The sequence below is a fragment of the Nematolebias whitei genome, chromosome 12 (assembly GCF_014905685.2).
Source record: "Nematolebias whitei isolate Nwh7 chromosome 12, NemWhi1, whole genome shotgun sequence".
Lineage (NCBI taxonomy): Eukaryota > Metazoa > Chordata > Actinopteri > Cyprinodontiformes > Rivulidae > Nematolebias > Nematolebias whitei.
In genome coordinates this window covers 44,618,449-44,639,497 of record NC_056509.1, presented here as the reverse complement: position 1 = coordinate 44,639,497, position 21,049 = coordinate 44,618,449, and the positions used below count along the sequence as shown (strand labels likewise).

The 21,049-nt window shown below is 40.6% G+C and overlaps 1 protein-coding gene across 1 annotated transcript in view; it reads right to left on the bottom strand.

Annotated features, from left to right (window-relative positions):
- Window positions 1-1,587: 1,587 nt before the first annotated feature.
- The window catches only part of man1a1 (mannosidase, alpha, class 1A, member 1), a 160,302-nt gene continuing 140,840 nt past the window's right edge, over window positions 1,588-21,049 (bottom strand). Inside the window, exons 8-12 of the mRNA XM_037685951.1 lie at window positions 18,074-18,189; window positions 13,594-13,813; window positions 11,868-12,040; window positions 11,525-11,640; window positions 1,588-2,715 (exon numbers count right to left, since the gene is read on the bottom strand). Coding sequence (XP_037541879.1) covers window positions 2,589-2,715; window positions 11,525-11,640; window positions 11,868-12,040; window positions 13,594-13,813; window positions 18,074-18,189 — 752 coding nt within the window. The 3' untranslated portion in view covers window positions 1,588-2,588. The remainder of the gene's footprint in view (window positions 2,716-11,524; window positions 11,641-11,867; window positions 12,041-13,593; window positions 13,814-18,073; window positions 18,190-21,049) is intronic.

The window sequence follows — 21,049 nt, the reverse complement described above, 5'->3', positions numbered from 1 at the left end:
AGCTAAAGAAATGAGAAGAGCAAAGGTTTTAATTCTCCGTTAGTGATTTTTATAGTTTTAGTCCGATTTCTTCACTTGAACCGAACGTCTGCAGAAACACCGGAGGAGGTTTCTTCAGCTCTTATGAAATTTAATTTTAAAATAAAAACCTGAATCTGAGGTTTCTTACAGTAAAATCAAACAGAAATGTGTTTGTTTTGACGTTTCTTTGTCATTTCTGGAGCTGAACTCCGATATTTCTCGTAGTTCAGGTGCGTTTTTATGAACATCTTCACCTCCTGGTCGTTTTCACGTAGTAATAAAATAATTATGAAAGTTTTTGAAGCGTAACGTTCAGTCAGAACCGGGTTCATAAAAGACAAAAATTCAACTTTCTATTTTAAAATTCCAGTTTTCAAACCTTCATTTGAACTTTTTGTAAATTTATTAATGGATTTTTTGTACACTGGTGCAGTTTTTAAACACATGATTTGATGTTTAATCTTCAATAAGTTGTTTTTTTTATTGGTTCAACAAATCAATCATGTGATTATTTACTCTTAATAAATTCCGTTTTAGGAGTTTATTTAATAAGAAAATGCACGTGGACACGTTCCCTCGATTATTGAAGACATTTCCATCTCCTCCTCCGAGGAGCCGTCTCTAATTTTCAAACTGCGGTGAGTTATTTTGTTTTTAAGATGAGCTCACGTGAAAAGCTCCCCTCCTTCCCCAGGATTATTTCGGCCTTTGTTTTGGTTTTAAAACCTGAAACTTTAAAGCAGTTTTCAGTTTAAATCGATGTAAAACAAACAAAACAAAACAAAAAACGCCTCATTCCTGCAGCTTTGAGAAATTCAGGATTTTTGTGTTTGCAGACTCCACGTGAAGCTGGAAACATTTTATTTACTCAGCCAGACCTGAAACTATTACAACTAAACTCTACACTTTAAGTTCTCAGGTATTAATCTTTTTATTTGGCTCATTAAGTGTAACATCAACGTTTCACCACTAGGTGTCGCTGCAGTCAAGGAAACGGACCATTTCAACTCGATTTGTGAGAATAAAATAAAAGTCTGGTTTTATTCTAGCAGGTTTTTTTAATCATCTGATGAAACTTTGGTGGTCTGATCTACTTATCTCACCAACTGTTCATGTGTTTTTTTTTTTCTTTCAAGCTGAAGTTTCTCTGAATATCAAATCAAAAGGTCGGAGTAATCCTTTAATCCACCTCTAGTTTTGGTTTAATCCTCATCAGAGACGACGGGGGGAACTTCCTTAAAGCGGAACGAACGATTCTCCTCTGCGTTTGTGTGAGCCGTCTCTCCCTCAGACTCCTCTTCATCAGTGAAGGCACTAAATCGAAGACTAAACTGGATTAAATCTGGCTCCGTGTCGAATCTTTAAAGACGAACTTTGGAACAAAAAAACAACAAAAAAAAACAGACGAAGCGACACAAAAACACATCTTTAGTCGAGAAAGCTGCGTCACGTCAGTATGGCTTTGTGTACGAAGGTGAGTCCTCACAGAGGAGAGAAGATGCCTGCTGGACCCAACGAAGAGGAAACTCCAGTGAACCCATACTTTGATGAACAGGATGAATCAGAGTTCCTTTAAAGAGGAGACACTCTGCGCCGAAAGGTTCAAATCAGATCTTTTTAACCAGTAACGCTCCACTGGTTGGCTCTTTCCCAACGGTTTTAAACTCCTCCCTACATTCCTTGTGCTCTGATTCACCTTTAAAAGGTTTCGGAGGACGTAAACAACAAAATGAACTCAAAACTGGGTCGTTTTTGTAAAGCAAACGATCAGGTTTGGAAACCGGACCAGCGTTAAACTCCCTGCACCGGTCGAACCCCGGTGGAAACGTGAGGATTGTTACAAACTGACGGAGGAGAAAAAGGTAGCTGCGTGTAAACGATGTGAGGAAGATGAAGCTACCGGCGGGTAGAGAAACAGCCCGGCTGGTCGGAGCAGACGTCCAGGAGTTTACAAAACGAGTTCCGCTTGTGCCGCGTCTTTCCTTTAACGCCCACAGACACGAGCACGTCTGTAGAAAAGGGGAATCCCAACATTTCTTCAACAACACGGCCGAAAAACAAAAAACTGGCTCTTATTCAGGCGAGAAAAACAAAAAACAAACGTGAAGTAAACGTTGTCCTCAGTCAGAGTTTTGGTTGTGCCCAAAGACCGGGGTCCACTTCCAGGTCAGCCGGTCTCTCCCTCACAGAAAACAAGTCGGAGCTCCGAACAACAAACCTGCTGAGAAATAAAGCGAACTGTCCCTTTAAACGAGAAGCAGCTGATTATCTCTGCAGGCGTGGGTCGCTGAACACAAACCTGAGCAGAAGAAGAGTTTGAACGTTTCCGTCACGTTATCTTGTCAATAAACATCTGGAGCCTCAGACCCAACCAGAGACAGTTCATCAAAAAAAAAAAAAAAAAAAAAAAAAATTAAAGCAAAAACCCCAAAACTGGACCTGCTCCGACAAATCCAAAATAAAAATCTGATCAGGAGAAATCTGTCGCCGCGTCGGGCTCCGAACGGCCGAAGTGTTGGAGACGAACAGCTGCAGGCTCAGATGCACAGGAGACCGGTCCGAGTCCACTACTCCACTTCATTGGGTCGGTCCGTTTGGTCCTTCCTGATCACCGGCAGGGGGTGAGCCTCGGTGTTGAAGACCCAGTGCTCGAACGGTAGGTGATCGTCATCAGAGAAGAGCAGGTAGAGGTACCTGCAGGAAACAGGAAGCAGAGTTTAACAGACAGGAAGTGACACACGTGGTTCTTCATGCTCTGACGGAAGGAAACACTTTCCAAATATCTCAGCTCAATTTATTGAAACAAAGTGTTTAATTGATCTCCTGCTGACCAAACTTTACTCTTTATAAACGTCTTCCTCTGTTCTTTGTTGCTCGAGTTGTTCAGAGTACGCAGGTGTTTGAGGTGTTTTTCTACTTATTTAGCTGCAGTGCTGCCACACCTGCGTGAGCAACAGTCCACCGGGAGTGTGTGGATAAAGTCACAGAGCGAGCGCTGAATAACAAACGTTTGACTCCAACAGGTTCAGCTGGAAGCTCCGGGTGAAACAGCAACGTTCTTTTACTTGTCCTCCAAATCAAAGTCCTGATTAAGAACATGCTAAAGGTTCCACTTCCTTGTTTTCTAGTAGAAACAACAACAATGTAAATGCATAAACATCTTATGTTCTCACAGCGATGCCGCTGTATGCTGACGACTGCCCTCTCTGCCTCTGGCGTCCACAGATCAACCTGTCGGAGCAGCCGGACCAGCAGCGACCGGCTCCGTACGGACAGGAAAACAGGCAGGGAACTGGGAGTGACTGGTTGAACTTATGAAACACGGTGGACTCAACCCAGTCAGGAAGTAGGTGTTTTAACAAAAGAAGCAGTATCGTAGGTTTGCTAAGGCTTAACTAGGTAATCAGCAAGCAGGACCTGATGTATGGAAAGCTGGCTGTGCATTATTTGGTGATACACTGGCTAGATGGGCAGGCAGAGCTCTAAGTTGCTTTTAACAGATGTGTCAGCTGAACTCCCTGCTCAGATCCAGCTGTTAGTCCAGCGAAACCTCACGGCCATTTTGTTGCAAGCAAAATGTCAACGCCAACGTTCAAAGGTAATTAATAAAGTCGATGCGTCAGTTGAACCAGTAAGTGATTCCTGGGGTTTTATGTCTACGGCACAATTAACGTCAGCTTTCATCATTTTATATTTTTTAAATACATAAAAGAACCCTCATTGACTGTTACTCTAAATTAAACAGAAAGGACGTTTTAATAAAGCCTTCCTAAATAAATGTCAAAGTATAGAATCCGTTTGTTCTTTAGCTTCTTGCTGATTACATACCATATTTTAGCTGCACAAGTCGCACCTTTTTGCATAAATTAGCATGACCTGCGCCTTATTTATGTTTATCCCCACATTTATAACCAGTTTTTGGCCGAGATCTGATGATGTCATTCATTCTGACATGGAAAATATTGAACGCTACCATTTTCTGCCGCTAGAGGGCCCTCGACTAATGTGGCAAGCCAAGTGTCTCATTAATAGGTAAAAGTGGCTATTAATGAGACACTTGGCTTGCCATACAGGGCCACCTTCATCCAGCTCCAGAACTCCCGGAGCAAACGTCAACAGAAACTGTTTGGTCTTAGTGGCGTCACAGATTTACTCTTTAATGTGTGAAGATGAATGAATCGACTCTCGAGTGTCTTCATGAAGTTTTTATGCTCAGGGACTGTTTACTTTAGAGTGTTTTGACGTTATTTCCAAAAGGCGTTTTTGCAATATTTACAGGCGATCCTGCCAGGGAGGAGAAGAGACGACTGGATCTGAGCTCAGACCAGTTTATAAAGCCTGACGCGATGAAGTGCTGCTGATCAGACCCGACGAAAGAAAACTCCTGACAGAGAATAATTCATCAAAGGCGGGGCATTAAAGTAAGCACATTTAAAAAATAATAATAATAAATTCTAGGGCAGCTGTTGGACAAGAAACAAGTTCAGGTTTCATCGTGAAAGTAAAGAAACGGAATCGATGAAAGCAAACGCCCCCGAGAAGGTGTTTTTAATTCTGTCTGGAAAACAAGCTGAAGAAAAGAGGAATAGTTAAATCCATGCGTTGGGGGGGCTGGTTGTCTCTTTCTCTGTATGTAATCAGTGAGTGGTGGGGGGTGTGGGGGGTGCAGACAGCAGCGTGAAGTATGATCGTGTCCTTGGCAGCAGAGGGATGATGAATACTGGAAGCCCGGCTCCCTGAGGAACATTAGCAGGATTAGACACCAGTTCTGCTGCTGGACTGGATTCAGATTTTCCAGTCCGGTCAGATGTTTCCTACGCATCATGAATACCACGCAGCCCGACTGATGAGGTAATTATTGTGTTAGTTTCGTGCTGGTGGTCAGTTCTTTTCCTTCAGCGTGACATTATGCTAACGAGACATTCTCCTCTTCTCGTTCTGGTCCTCCAGAAGGGATTCACGTTCTCGTTGTGGATCTCTCTCTGTAGCTTCGCCTTCGTGCGGCTGAAAGAAAGCGAGATTAAATCTCCACAAGCTGATCTGAACACGGGCGTCCTCGTGTCTGTGTTGTAATCAGGAGCGGAGGTGACGGCTGATGAAATTTACAGCTCGTAAATAAAGCTGGCTCCTCACCCTCCGTGTGGCTGACCTTGACTTCCTTTCATCGGCTTTCAGAAGCGCGGCGCAGAGAGCAAGAGGCTCTCCTACCTGAGAGCAGCTAAAGGACACGAGACTTTAAATGTGTCACAAAGTCGAGGAGGAAACGTCAGGGCGTTACTTTCTGTCACTGTTCAGTTCGTTAATAAACTAAAACACCCACAGTGTGATGACCAGTTTAATCTAGGGAGATATTTTAGACATTTAGTTTAACTTCCTGCAAAATTCACAATAGAATAAAAATTTAACCTTTAATCTAGAAAAGTTTTCAACAACCGAGCTCCGTCTTATATTAAATCTTATTGTTCCTTACAGAGCACTTTGCTCTTAGACTGCAGGTTTACTTGTGGTTCCTAGAGTTTCTAAGATGGGAGGCAGAGCTTTCAGTTACCGGTTGAGCAGAGACTTCTAGTTTGTGTCCGTGAGGCTGACGCCCGGTCTAATTTAAAACTTTCCTTCCTGATTAATTCTACAGTTAGGGTTGCTCGGGTTTCCTGAGCTCTCCCTTAGTTCTGCTGCTATAGGCGTAGACTGCTGACCACATTTCTTCACTCTGCTGTCGTTAGTCTCTCTGCTCTTCATGTTTGGACATGAACTTATTGCTGCAATTAACATGTCCTGTTCTCTCTGTTCCCATAGAAACTACACTGGGACCAATCATTCTTTGTCCGCATGTTACGGGTCATATGCAGGTTAACACAAGGTCAACGACGCAATGAAATGTTCAGGATGGGAAGGACCTTCTCGACTCGCTAAGTAAAAAAAAAAAAAAAGAAATAATAAAGCGTGCAATAAGGGTACAAAATAAAGTACCAAAAAGTTAAAAACAAATATAATATTTACAAGATCCTAAATGGTAGAATATAACGATGCAAGTAGGATGAAGTAGTATAAAAAAGTATTTCACAGGTAGTAATGTTAGCTTAAATACACAAGATATATAATTAGGGATGCACTGATCCACTTTTTTAAACTTCCGATCCGATCCCGATACCTAAATCTGAATATCGTCCGATACCGATACTGGCTCGGATCGGCCCCATCCCTATATATAATGCACATAACATGTACTACAGAGATCATGTGACAGGTTATTGCACAGGTAGTGAGAAACATTGAGATGAATTATGATGGTAAGGTTGTGACATACATGATACAGCCACATGGTGCAGCAGCAACAAACACATTGGATGTCACAGGATGTACATGTGCGTCCTCTTAAACCCCTGCTCATTTGGGTTCTGGTTCTGCTAGGGTAGGGGTCCAGAGCCAGACCCAATTAAAGTCTTTTCTGGACCCAAAAAGTTGTTAAATCCCTTATATTTAAGGTAATTCACAGCTGTTCAGTATTGCCACATCTGGTGAACGGTTCATGATGTGAACTTGTTGGTCCTGCGAACAGTGCAGCGAGTTTTAAACAGTCGGGTCGTTAAGTTTGCAGCTCGTGCACACACACCTTCACCTTTGTGAAGCTGTGGCTGCTTATCACGCTTTAAACGCAGCGCCACCTGAACACGGACGAAACGTTCAATGCTCCTGTGCGGCTGCCAAGATGGTCATTAAATCATTTGTGGCTAAACGCTCCCGCCCTCACACAAACATCAACAGTTGCGTCCTAAAGCCTGCATCAGTCTGTCGGGTGAAAGTAACACGACTAATAAGAAGAAGTATCTGGCAGTGAAGTGTGGAGGCATGTGGTGTTTCTCACAGTTTACTATCTGCATCCTCTCTCACATTTATCCAAGACATTAATCACGTCGAGGAGATCCATGTCTGTAAAATGGAGTGAAGTTACTGAAAATAAACTCTACTTCAGTTAATGATCACTATCTGCCACCAGAGAAACGATTCCCGTTTACTGCTGGAGTATTTTCCAAAAAAACATGCAACATTGATTTAAACTAGAGGTCACCAATAGGTGGACTTCAGTCTGGATCCGGGCCGAGTGATGGTTCTGCCCGGACCCGTGCCCAATCTGATAAATTGAGGAAAACTGATAATTTTCATGGAGCGTTTTTCCAGCGATAGACAGCTCAGGTGCAGAGCCGAGCAGAGAAGCATGAGGTGTGTTCTGGAGGTTCACTCTACTTCAGGTGTTACGGTAATAGCGTCAGCCAATCAAATCTCTTGTTTTCCCTGCAGTCCAGCGAGCTCACCGAAGCAGCAGGTCAGAGACGAAGAGACAACATGTCGTGCTCCAAAACAAGAAAAGTTGATGCTGAAAACCGCTGTTTTAAAGATGGACGGACAGAGAAATGTATGTTCATGCTTCCAGCAGGCAGTTCAAAACCTCTTTGCCTCATATGTATATATACTCAGACCACAGTTTGTGAGACTGAAGGGTTGTGTGTCCAACCAGGTGGTCAGTAGCTCAGGAGCACCACAGGGGACTGTACTCGCACCATTCCTTTTCATCTTGTACACCTCAGATTTCCAGTACAAAACAGACTCCTGTCATCTGCAGAAACATTCTGATGACTCTGCAGTGGTCGGGTGCATCAGAGATGGACAAGAAGCCGAGTACAGGGTGGACCGTTGTGTGAAATGGTGTGGAAACAATCATCTCATCTTGAATGTGAACAAAACAAAGGAGATGATTGTAGATTTCAGGAGAAACAGGAACAGGTCCAACCCTATTTCCATCATGGGAGAAGAAGTGGAGGTGGTGGAGAAGTCTAAATACCTTGGGGTTCACCTGGACAACAGACTGGACTGGAGATGCAACAGTGAAGCGTCTACAAGAAGGGACAGAGCAGACTGTACTTCTTGAGGAAGCTGAAGTCCTTCAGTGTTTGCAGCAAGATGCTGCATATCTTCTATAAGTCTGTTGTAGAGAGCACTGTCTCTTCTGCCATCATCTGCTGGGGGAGCAGCACCAGAGCAAGTGACTTCAAAAAGATCAACAAGCTCATAAAGAAGGCTGGCTCAGTTCTGGGGACTCCTCTAGAACCTCTGGAGATGATTGTACAAAGAAGGATTCTTCATAAAATGAAGAACATTATAGACAACCCTCAGCATCCTCTTCATCAGACTGTCATACAACAACAGAGTGTCATACAACAACAGAGTGTCATACAACAACAGTGTCTTCAGTCAGAGGCTTCTTCAGATCCGTGTAGGACAGACCAGAACAAGAGATCCTTCCTGCCCACAGCATCAGCATCTAGAACAACTCTAATGAAACCAGGATGATGAGTTACAACATTTAATTTCCCTCTGGGATTAATAAAGTATTTTTGAATTGAATTGAATGCTCCGAAACGGTTAATTAATTAATTATAAAAGTGGCAACGTGAAGCGCTCTTCATCTCTTTTGAGCAACGTTATCTGCCGAAGTTTGAGCAGTAAATTAACCAAACTGGAAGCCCAGTATGACAGATCCACCGTACTCATCACAAATACTGTTCCAGTCCAGCAGCTGCTGAATGTTCACTCAACGTATCGTGGATTTTGGAGCAACATAAAAAAACATTTAGCGACGGGACAGTCCTGAAGGGGTGCTTAATGCTGTCGCTGAGACATTTGACGGAAAACAAAAAGACGAGACGTGTGAAAACAATCGAACAAAACCCGATGTCAGCTTCAACAGCAAGAAGAAAAGCAGAAATATTAGCAGACGATGAGCTGGCACAGCTGGATGCAGCTGTTCAGAATCATCCATGAGTCTACTGATGATGCTACATGAGAACGGCTCTGACTCCAAACAAGATTTAAATTACTGGCAGGACAATATATACGACATACTTTTTACACCTAAATCATCTGATAAGCCGAGCAAACTAACAGCACGTGCTGACTGACGGAGTCTTCATCTGCAGCAGCGCTGAACTCCTGCACACACTATTTATTTAGAAATCCTTTGCAGCTGGCAGATCTGCAGACACCAACGAAACACAAACTTCTAGGAATAATCAGAGTATTTAAGCCACGGCTTGTAGCGTTCAGTGTTTGCAGACGTTTGAACTCAAAGCAGTAGAAAACATAATTGTAGCTTTACAAACAAAGAGAGGTTTGTGTCTTTTCTTTGTTACCGAGGCAAAACTGTTAGCAGTGAAAAGTGCAGCAGAAAATCCAGCACACTGAAGTCAGCTTTGGAAACAACTTAAAAACCTGCACTGAGCGCCGAATGATGCTGAATTTGTTGAATTATTTTGTTACTAAACTGCTAAATGATAAACAAGCAACTTGTAAAACCGCAGCTAAAATCTACTATTCGCAAACGTTTAGCTAAAAGCTAAATGTAAATAGAGAAATTGCATTTACTGCAAAAATGCAGTGTAAATGTTTATTGCAGATAAACAGCTGAAAGTAGCTAAAACATGCAGAAATGTATATAAAATGGAAGAACAAGCCTAAATAAGCAGAAGAAAGCAGAAAGAACAAATATTTGCCTAATTTAATTTAAATAAACAGAAATGAGTACAAAAATAGGGAAATTAGCAAAAAATAGCTGAAAAGTAGCTGAAAAGGTAAAAATAAGATAAGATAGAATTTCATTGATCCTGCAGGAAATTGTTGTGCCAGAGTTTCAGTACAAAGGAACAAGGAATCACACAAAATATAAAAAAGTAACAGAGAATATAAAAAAATACCAGCAATTAAGTTCTAAAACAGATTGGGTGCAGACAGAAACATTAAAGTTTAGATTAAAAAGAAGCTTAAACTACCAGAAGGAAGAAGAAGGTGCTGAAATTAGATTAAAAAAAAAAGGCAGAATTAGCTTAAAAACAGCTAAATTGAAGCTGAAATAGTAGAAAAAGCTGAAAGTAGCAGAAAGAATCTAAAAGGAGCATAACAAGCTGAAATTAGCAGAAATTAACATGAAAAATTTGAATTGATCTGAAAACAGCTGAATTTAGATAAAAAATGCTAAAAGTTTAGCTGAAAATGTAGAACAAGCTTAAATTAGCAGAAAGTAACATTTTTGTCCAATTAGGCTGAAAGAAGCAGAAATGAGCACGAAAAAGTGAAAATTATCTGAAAAAAGCTTAAATTAGCCACACAAAAAAAAAATGCTGAAAAGTAGCTAAAAAGCAGAAAGAAGCTTAAATTACAAGAAGGAAGTAGAGAGAGTACATTTTGCTGAATTAGGCTGAAAAAGTTTAAATGAGTGCAAAAAATGAAGAATTAGCTGAAAACGCCTAAAATAGCTAAAAGAAAACCAGCTAAATAATAGCTGAAATAAATTAAACTAGCAGAAATAAGCTGAAAGGAGCATAACAAGTTGAAAGCAGGAAGAAGCTAGAAGAAAAACTAAAATGTTGTAGTTAACAGAAAAAATCTGAAAGGAGCACAAAACAGCTGGAAAAACAGCTGAAATTAGCTGAATATTTTATTTAAATTTGGACAAGGAAGCTGAAAGTAGCTGAAGCAGAACAAAATGTGAAAGGAGCAGTAAAAGGTTGTAAACACATCTAAAGATTTGAAGGAGGGAAAATTAGCTCAATTCATTTTCTATGAGGGGAAAAAATGGCAGAAAAGGCTAAATATTTCAAACAGCTAAAGTTGCACCAATATCAAAAGTCGTAACAGGACTGTCCTGAAAGAGCTGAACGTTTTAATTTATGATTCGTTGAAAAAGCACAAAAACTGCGGAACGAGAAAGATGCTGCAAAACGTACAGAAGAAAAATGTAACAATAGTGTGAATGCTTCATGAGTGTGGAGACAATAAAACACTTGCTAAAAGCTAAACGTAGCAAGACAACAGCTTAAAGCTAAAATGAGCAGAAGAAAGCAAAAACAAAGCAAATGTGCTGAAGTAGAATTTGGAGAACAATGGTCTGGAAGAACTTAAAGAGGACACAATGTAACTATGTGGAAACGTTTTGTGATTAAAGTTAAATAAATTAAAAAGTATGAACGTTATAAATACTACAAGTCATGGTACAGCATCATCTTGTTGAATGCAGAAGAAACTGTGTGAACCCTCACTGTGCTGGGACCCATCAGTTTGGATTCAAGCTCAACTTTTGAGTCCAATCTGAAAAATGTTAATCCGTCCTAATCAAATATTCACTTTCAAATCTAAATTAAGCAAATAACTAAATTCTAACCTCAAAAATAAAACTCAATTTTCCTTTCTGCTGCTCCACAATGATGTCATTAATAAATCAGACACTGTGTTTGTAAATTTGGCATTAATTCTGTACTTCCTACGGTTTCCTCAGATTACCGTGTGCGTGTGATAACCCCGTCTCTCTCCAAAGCTTAGCCGAATGAATGACAACTGGAGTTTTGTGCGCCGGAGCCTCGACACGTCTGTCAGACCCTCCGCGGCGCTCGCTGACAGCGGAGGACACCAGGGAAGGCAGCGTGTGTGTGAAGCTGTTCACTTCGGGTCTTACTTTAGCGTCTCGGCCAAGTAGAAGCTCTGCTGCACGTCGTCGTGGCTCGGAGACGAAGCGTAGACGTCTCTGACGCCGCTGTAACCTCCTTCTACTTTACAGTGCTGCTCCAAGGCCTGACGGACAGACACGATAACAAGACAAGAAAATGGATGAAGACTTGGCATCGTCGAACATCTCTACACCTTGCTTCAGAATTTAAAGGTCAATGGGTTGACCTTTATGAACTTTATTCCTCGGAGTTGGTTTCTGGAGGACGTAACCTTCCAGTTCATTGATTTTCAGACAGAAACTCCTAAATGTCTCTCACTGAACGTTACAGGGAAATCGGACAGCGGTTCACCTTCACAGCCTCCCAGCCCCACTCCCTGTATTTGGGGTCGTGGGTGAATCTCCACATGTACATGTAGGTCTCGATGACCTCTGGGCGGAGGATGAAGTACTTCTCGTTCTGGCGCGTGGCGATGGCCTCGACCCCCCCGTCGAAACGAAACGCTTCTGGACCCAGCTTCAAGGCTGCACAGCAAAGGAAAGAAATGGAAAAACTGCATATTTTCCCTGGATTTTACGTACGTTCTGTACCGGTAGGTGCTGTAGGAACGATATGGTAGTTGATGTCATTCATTGTGTGAACGCTCACTAAGCGTTATCGTGAGCCTGTTTATATATTTACTTATTGTTAATATCCCTATTCCGTACGTTTTTCAGTATCTTCCTCGTTCCACAATTTTTGTGCTATTTCAACAAATCATAAAACGTTCGGCTCGTTCAGGACAATCCTGCTATGACTTTTGGTATTGGTGCAACTTCAGCTTTTTGAAATATTTAGCCTTTTTGGCTATTTTTTTTCTCATAGAAAATGAATTGAGCACATTTTACACCTTTAGCTCTGTTTACAACCTTTTTCTGCTCCTTTCACATTTTGTTCTGCTTCAGCTTCTTGTGCAAGTTTAAACTTTTTTCAGCTCATTTCAGCTGTTTTGTGCTCCTTTCAGATACTTTCTGCCAACTACATTTTTGTGCCTCTTCTAACTTCTTTCTGCTAATTTTAGCTTGTTATGCTCCTTTTGGCTTATTTCTGCACGTTTCAGCTTATTTCAGCCATTTCAGCTACTATTTAGCAGTTCTTATGCTAATTTTAAGTTTTCCAGCTAATTCTCCATTTGTTGCACTCAATTAAACTTTTTCAGCCTAATTCAGCAAAAATGTGCTCTCTCCACTCCCTTCAGGTAATTTAAGCGTCTTTTTTTAGCTACTATTCAGCTGTTTTTTTCTTTTTCTTTTGCAAATTACTACTTTTTCCAGATAATTTCAACTTTTTGTGATCATTTCCATTTCTTTCAGCCTAATTTGACACAATTGTGCTCTCTCCACTTCCATCTGGTAATTTAAGCTGCTTTCTGCTTTTTTAGCTACTATTCATATGGAGTTGGCAAATTTCTGCTCGTTTTAGATAATTTCCACTTTATGTGCTCATTTCTGCTTCTTTCAGTCTAAATTGGCACAACTGCTCTCTCCACTTCTGGTAATTTAAGCTTTTTTTTTTTTTCCTTTTCAGCTACTTTTCAACTATTTCTTGCTAATTTCAGCTGTTTTAGCTAATTTACTAATTTTTGTGCTCATTTTTGCTTATTTAAACCAAATTCAGCAATGATGTGATCTTTCTGCTTTCTTCTGCTAACTTGGACTTGTTCTTTCATTTTAGCTACATTTCAGCAAGTTTTTAGCCAATTTCAGCTGATTATCAGCAAGATCTTCAGCAAAAACGTTTCCCTTTTTAAATAAAATTAATTTGTTCATTCATTCAAAAAGCATCCACGCTGCATTTTTGCAGGAAATGCAATTTCTCTAGTTTGTATAGCATCAAGTTGAGTGAGTGTGGGAGCAGAAACATCAAGCTGGAGTTTAGTAAAAATAGTAATGACACGTCAGGACTTCAGGAAAACTAAAATACTGGAGAAAATAAATCGATATTTCAACAAGGCTCTTTGAAACAAACTGATGAGCAGAAAGTAAAATCAGGTTTTACTTCTCAAAACCTTTAAATGTTTCTGTTTGTGTTCGTCTACCTGTCCTGGCGTAGGACTCGTGACAGGTGCGGGCGATCTCCGCTGCCAGCTCCATCTGGTGGCCCGTCTTGTCGCTGGGCGCCCCGTCGGCACCCAGAGCGATCATCCCACCGGCGAAACACGTCAGGTGACCCATCTTGTGCTCCAGCAGCCCCCCCTTCCACTCCGCTATGTAGGTGAGGCCGCTGCTCGACTTCCTTATCAGATTGGCTTCTATTGCCTGAAAAACAGACGTGCAGGTGTTGGTTCTGCCACTCCTGAACTTTGACCTTTTGAATTTCAAATTGCTGATTGTTTAATGCCACACGGTATTTATTGACAAACAGCTGACGTTATAGACCAGATAATCCGACTTATTGCAGGCTGCTCTTGATCTTTGTTTCAATGTGACCTTAAACAATTTGATTCAACTTTGAAAAAACTCACGACTCACTTAGATTTCATTAAAAACTTCAGACAGAAATCACTGGACGCGCGTCTACAACTGGTGGACTACGAGAGTCGGTCCAATTCAAGATGGCCACTGCAGCTAGCGGACATTGGTAGACACAAAACCGTCTCCAACTCAGTCATTTTTTCCACTTATCAAGATTAATTTTTGACGTGGTAGTAGCTCAGAGTCTTTCACAGAGACTCCTTTTAGATGCGACACCACGAGATACATTATTTTTAGGATTTGACTACAACGTGACGATTTCAGTTAAAAACTCCAGCATAAAACAAGCTAACGTGTTAGCACGCTACATGCTGACATGTAATGTGGTAGTAGTTGAGAGCCATCCCCAACACAGACCCTGAGCACTAAACGATGTGAGGTCAGCGAGTTGTCCCTCGCTACTTCGCGGTTGGACTTTCACAGACTCACTGTTTAGAAGGTTTTCAGGGTTAAGATTGTAAACGACACACGATTGGCAGATTGATGGAAGGCGACCAACCAGAGCACTGTGCTCTGTGTCGCAGGCGCTGATTGGCTCAGTAACCGCAGCATCAGTCTGTCCGCTCTCTTTCGCTGTGCTCGTTTGTGAAAGAGAAGCAGCGCCAGCAACTCCACAAAACTAGCGTATTTTTCGCTGTATAAGTTGCAGTTTTTTTGCTTAACTTGGCATGCCTGCAACTTATATAGTGAAGCGAAGTATTTATGTTTTTTCCCATATTTATAACCTAATTTTTAGACTATTATAGCAAGCCAAGTGCCTCATTAATAGGTAAAAGTGGCTATTAATGAGACACTTGGCTTGCCATACCAAACCAATTTCGTCTCGCTCCGGAACTCCTGGAGCAAACATCAAATCAGCTGCATTTCACCGTGCCGCCCAGACGAAATGCAGCTGATGTGACCATTGAAGTGCATTTATTTAGGAAAAGTTCAACTGAGACACACCTTTATTATAATTTCGAGTAAACAAATAATTGTTTTAAAGTCTTAATCTTGGTAAATTCTTGTTCAAGTCCTCTTGTGCACGCTCCCGCAGCCGCCATTTGGCAGTTATTCGATTTTTGGCACAACACCGGCCCACATTTCCAGGTGGTCATCGATGACGCGTAACAAACGCGACATATACGGCGAAGCGACGCGTCTGTTGTTTTCCACTTTATTGGACATATTTGGACTGATGCGACGTGTACGGTATGTTCATCACTCGAACAAAGACGTCTGGGTTTATAAAGCCTTAAAATATAAATAAATAGTAAAATAAAAAGAACGTTCCTACTTTGCAGATTTTCACCTATCGCTGGAACATAACCCCCGTGATAAGTGAGGGACTACTGTAAATTCATTGCTTATATCGAAGCGATGAATTAATGAAAATGTTGCTGTTAATTCTTCTCTTTAACTTTGAGTGAAAGCTGCAGACTCTTCTGTCTCCTGGACAGTCAGGACTCTTAAACAAGAAAACACAAAATGTTTAACGTTTTCCACGTTCTGACGACACAGAAGTTATTTAGACACCTGTCCCGCTGCCTCTGCTTGACAAATGCAACAAGCGTGTCCATAATCCGCGCAGATCAGGAGGGATTATGGGTGAAGGAGCCCTGCATGCGTAATTCTGTATTTTAGCTGATGTGATTTTGCTCCCCAGCGTTCCACAGGAAGACAGACAGTCGGACGACCAGCACCCTCCAGCTGCGACGCGGCGCCTGTCACCATAACTCAAGTTGACAATCTGAGTGAACGGAGGCGAGCCGTCTGCGTGCGTGTGCTTCATCCTGCGGGTTTAAGAGGGCTTTTCTTCCCCAGGACTGATCTGTTCCCCGTCTTTTTATTCAAATGTGCGTGCAGTTCTGCCTCCGATCAGACACTCTGAGGCTCCTTGTGAGGTTACGAGCGACTGGACGTCCATAATGTCGTCCGCAGATACGAATAAATACCACAGCAGGACAACTTTTCATTATCCACGGCTGACCTTGGCTTTTGTTGTTCGCTGAAATCCAGCCATCGTTTGTTGTGACGCAGAAGGTGCAGAGGATTTAAACCCCGTGGAGTAAACAAGCCACACTTCACCAGCTGTAAACAAGTGTTGTCGTTTAAGGGAAATTAACTCGGCGTGCAGTTTATGTAACATCATCACACCTTCCAGGAGTTTCATTCGGTTGTTGACGAACCGACGGTGATTGATGATTAAACTGAAACACAGTTGAAGTCCAAACTCAGCGAGAGCCGCAGATTCAGAAATCATCTTCCAAAGGATCATTACAGCTTCAAGCAATTTAGATTATTGATACAAAATGTTTTACTCCTCAAAATTAGACAGCCATTAGACAATGGGGAAATATTTCGCTAACAGTCAAACATGGCTGACTCCAACAGTTAATGCTAAAGCTTTAAGCAAAGGTCACACAATGAGTGGCACAATAACTCGGCTACAACTGCACCAAAGTTCAGGTCAGTGGGCTGTGGCAGCCATCTTAAGTGAGGTTGATGTCAAAAGTTAATCAGTTGTACGTTATTACTTTTTGCAAGTTTCGTTAAAATATCTGCAGAGGTTCATAATTCAGTAACAAAAACAAAAACACAGACATGAGCAAAACCATCATCATCCGCCTTCGCCTTGCGGTGGTGGGCGACAATTAGAGGTGATGAGGCAGCTCCCTGACGGAGGTTCTGTTTAAACTGTGTGAGAACACCGTTTATTTCATGATTTCATCTGTATTTAAATCATAAATACTGATAGATATGACTCATAGGTCAATATCGGTTATTAAAATAGAAACACAGACAGATGAAGTTTAAATTCAAGCAGTGAATGAAACATTTATCTTTATATAAATATGTATTAGATGTGGATTGAGAAGATTTCTAAGGATGGAAAAATTAGCAGAGGATGAATAAATTCACAGGCGCCTGTAAGTCTCCCTACAAGTTATTTTTTTTAAACCAATGTGATTGAACTATACGATCTCAAAATAAGAGCAAGAGATAAAATAATTTATTAAAGTCTATTTGGGGTTTTAAACATTTTATTTTATATGATAAAGGTGATCAGATTGCCATAAAAACAGTTCATCAAATAAATATTGAATTACAACATAATTTTAGCTGTTTAGTTAAAAATAATTTTTTACCTTTTTAAACAGTTACCATATTTTTCGCCCTATAAGTCGCAGTTTTTTGCATAATTTACATGCCCTGCGACTTATACATGAAGCGACATATTTATGGATTTTTATTTATAAACCAGTTTTTGTCTGAGATATAACCGTTTTCATTCATTCTGATGGAAAATATTGAACACTACCATTTTCAACCACTAGATGGCAGTCAAGCAGTACGGCATGCTGTTGTATCATGTAAGGTAAAAGTGGCTATTAATGACACAATCTGCTTGCCATAGTCTGCCACCTTCGTCTGCCTGGACCAACCAACAAATCAGCTTCATTTAGTTGCACTGCCCCGATGAAATGAAGCTGATTTGACCGTCAAAGTGCATTTATTAAGTAAAAGTTCAACTGAGACGCACCTTTACTATAATGTCGAGCAAACAAATAATTGTTTTTAGGTGGTTATCTTGTTAGATTTCGAAGAAATGGACGTTGGCCCTCTGCACAGTCATGTTTCCGCGTATCGGCGTTTGAAAATGCAGCTGATTTGACCGTCAAAGTGCATTTATTAAGGAAAAGTTAGACTGAGACACACCTTTACTATACTTTCGATCAAACAAATAACTGTTTTTAATCTTGTTAAATTCTCGTTAAAGTCCTCCCGTGCACGCTCCCGCGGTCACCATTTGGCAGTCAATCGATTTTTGGCACAACACCGGCCCACGTTTCCAGGTTGTCAGCGGTGACGCATAATAGATGTGACTTAAATGGTGAAGAGACGTATTTATAGATGTTTTCACTTTATTAGACACATTTGGTCTGATGCCACTTGTACAGCAGAAAATACGGTACTGAAGCTCTAAAGTCCTTGAGTCCTTCTGCTTTTTTTTGTTATAATATAGTGTGTGTGTGTGTGTCGTCAGCAGTGTGTGTGTGTTACCTGGAGGGCATCGTAATACAGCTTCTTCCCTTCCTCATCAGTTTTGTCAGACATAAGCCAGGCCTTGAGCAGATACTCATAGAAACTGTCACCCAGGCCACCCACAGACACGTGATCTGCAACACAGATTAACAAAGGGATATAAATCACACACACACAAAGAAACACACACGTCTCCTGTAAGTCTACTGGGTTGGTGTCGTAATGCAGCGGCGGTGAGCCTGTGCAGGACGTTATGATGCGTTCACTGACAGTCAGCCTGTATCTTAGAGTCCGTCCTGCTGATAGCCAGTGAAAGCTCATCCATATGCATGTGCCATTAACAGAGCCGGGCCTGTTGGTGGAGCGCAGAGATTAAATGTCAGTTGTGATCAAATTGAAGTGAGGACAAAAAAGGCTCATGTTCAAGATATAGTTTTCAGACGTCTAAACGTTCCATGAGTGATGATTTTGTCGATGTTTAAAGTTATACAAATACGTTTTAGTCTCAATTATGACTTAATACATTTATCCAGAGAAGTTAGGTTCACATCGTCTGAAAAAATCTAAGTGTTAAAAATTAAAGTGGAACTTTAACAGATAATAAAGAGGCAAGAACTATTTCTTTTAAGCCTTGGTTATTTATTTAAATCAGAGTTTTAATTTATTGAACAAAAACACTATAGTATGTCTTATGTAACTGCAGAACTTTAACAGCACCCTTTTCAAGTGCCTGAGTAAAAACATAAATATCTCCAGTTAACAGTGTCACCTAAATGTCTCTAATCGTAACTTTTTTTAGTTTACATTTTAGATTAGTTCATGAAAGCAGCAGACCGAAGAACCAGATCCACATTTATCCACTGGAAGACACGAGCAGCCCTGAAATAAAGAGCTGCGCCATAAAACTCCACCTGACAGAAGCCTGAGAACGACGTAAAACACGTCAGTGACGATAAAAACTAAAATATAAAACCAGAATAATAAAAAAAAGATGGTTTAATACCACCTATTCGCTTTGGAAATCACAAGATCGTTTTAATGTCACAAACAAAAATCACAGAAATAAAAGGTAAAAAAGGCACCAAAGAAATTAACCTTTTATGCATTTCAATAGTGACAATATTAGAAGCTGAAAGTAGGTTTGAAAAGAAATCCTTCTTCTGCGAGATAACGTTAACAAGAGTACGGTACATTACATGCCCATCGACCAACCTTTATCCACCTTATTCCAGGGGGCTCTACTGTATAAATGGTTATGGGAACAACTTCCTGTCAGACAGGAAGTAGCAGTAAGCATTGGTTAACCATGGTAACGAAGCACGGATCGCGGTTTATTTGAAAATAATTTGCATTCAGTTTAGCAGATAAAACTCTTTTTGTTTTGTTTACATTTGAGGCAGGGCTACCGACTCGGGACCCGAAAGTCCCAGGTTCGATCCAGAGTCATTGCACACCTCGTGGTGTCTCTGAGCAGCACACCCTATCCCCAAATGCTCCCCGGGTGCTTTCAATAGCTGCCCACTGCACCACCTGGTGGTGGATGGGTTAAATGCAGAAAGCCGATTTTGTCATTGTATGGAAATATACGATGATGACAATACATACACATTATTATTATTTAACAACCATAAGTTTACTAAAATAGCCGTGATTATTATTATTTAACAACCATAAGTTTACTAAAATAGCCGTGCTGACTTCAGGTACCTGTTGAGTTCACAGCTGCAGAGCAACCAGACCAAACTAAATCAGTGGCTACAACAACAGTTTTAAACACAAACCCAAAACAAAAAGAATGTTCCTGTGAAAAGAGGTATAGTTTCCATCTCCTACCTACAGATGAGGAATTGAGAAGAATGTGGCTGAAAAATGTGAAATTGAAGAGACCACCCAAAACACTGTATGTGAACTCATTTCACTTTGTTGACAAACGGCCGTCGGAGGAAAACCTGCATCCTACTTTTGTGTCTGGACTACAATAAACCACCGATGAAGAGACGCCGGATCCTCAGAAGGATTGAAAACAGTGACGAGAACATCAGGGATGATTTCAAGTGTATGGAGGTCAGAGCATTATAGTATTTGTTCGTCTTCATTTATGATTTCTTCTACAATTAACCCAAGCTCAGTGATGGAGGACTTTAAGACTTTGGCTGGGGTCTATATCTGCTTAAAGGTAAATAAGATTGTGTCCCACCTATTTTAACAAAACACCACTGACCTTATTACTGTGTAGATACTGATGCACCTCAGAGCTTTTCAGGTTGTTCATCACTTCACTGCCAGAAGAACTGAGTCAGTGAAGTAAATAAATATGCTAGTAGATGTAGCTACACATGCTAGTAGATGTAGCTACACATGCTAGTAGATGTAGCTAAATATGCTAGTAGATGTAGCTAAATATGGTAGTAGATGTAGCTAAATATACTAGTAGATGTAGCTAAATATGCTAGTAGATGCAGCTAAATATGCTAGTAGATGTAGCTAAATATACTAGTAGATGTAGCTAAATATGCTAGTAGATGTAGCTAAATATGCTAGTAGATGTAGCTACACATGCTAGTAGATGTAGCTACACATGCTAGTAGATGTAGCTAAATATGCTAGTAGATGTAGCTAAATATGCTAGTAGATGTAGCTAAATATACTAGTAGATGTAGCTAAATATACTAGTAGATGTAGCTAAATATACTAGTAGATGTAGCTAAATATGCTAGTAGATGTAGCTAAATATGCTAGTAGATGTAGCTAAATAAGTTAGTAGATGTAGCTAAATATGCTAGTAGATGTATATAAATATACTAGTAGATGTAGCTAAATATGCTAGTAGATGTAGCTAAATATGCTAGTAGATGTAGCTAAATAAGTTAGTAGCTATAGCTAAATAAGTTAGTAGATGTAGCTAAATATACTAGTAGATGTAGCTAAATATACTAGTAGATGTAGCTAAATATACTAGTAGATGTAGCTAAATATGCTAGTAGATGTATATAA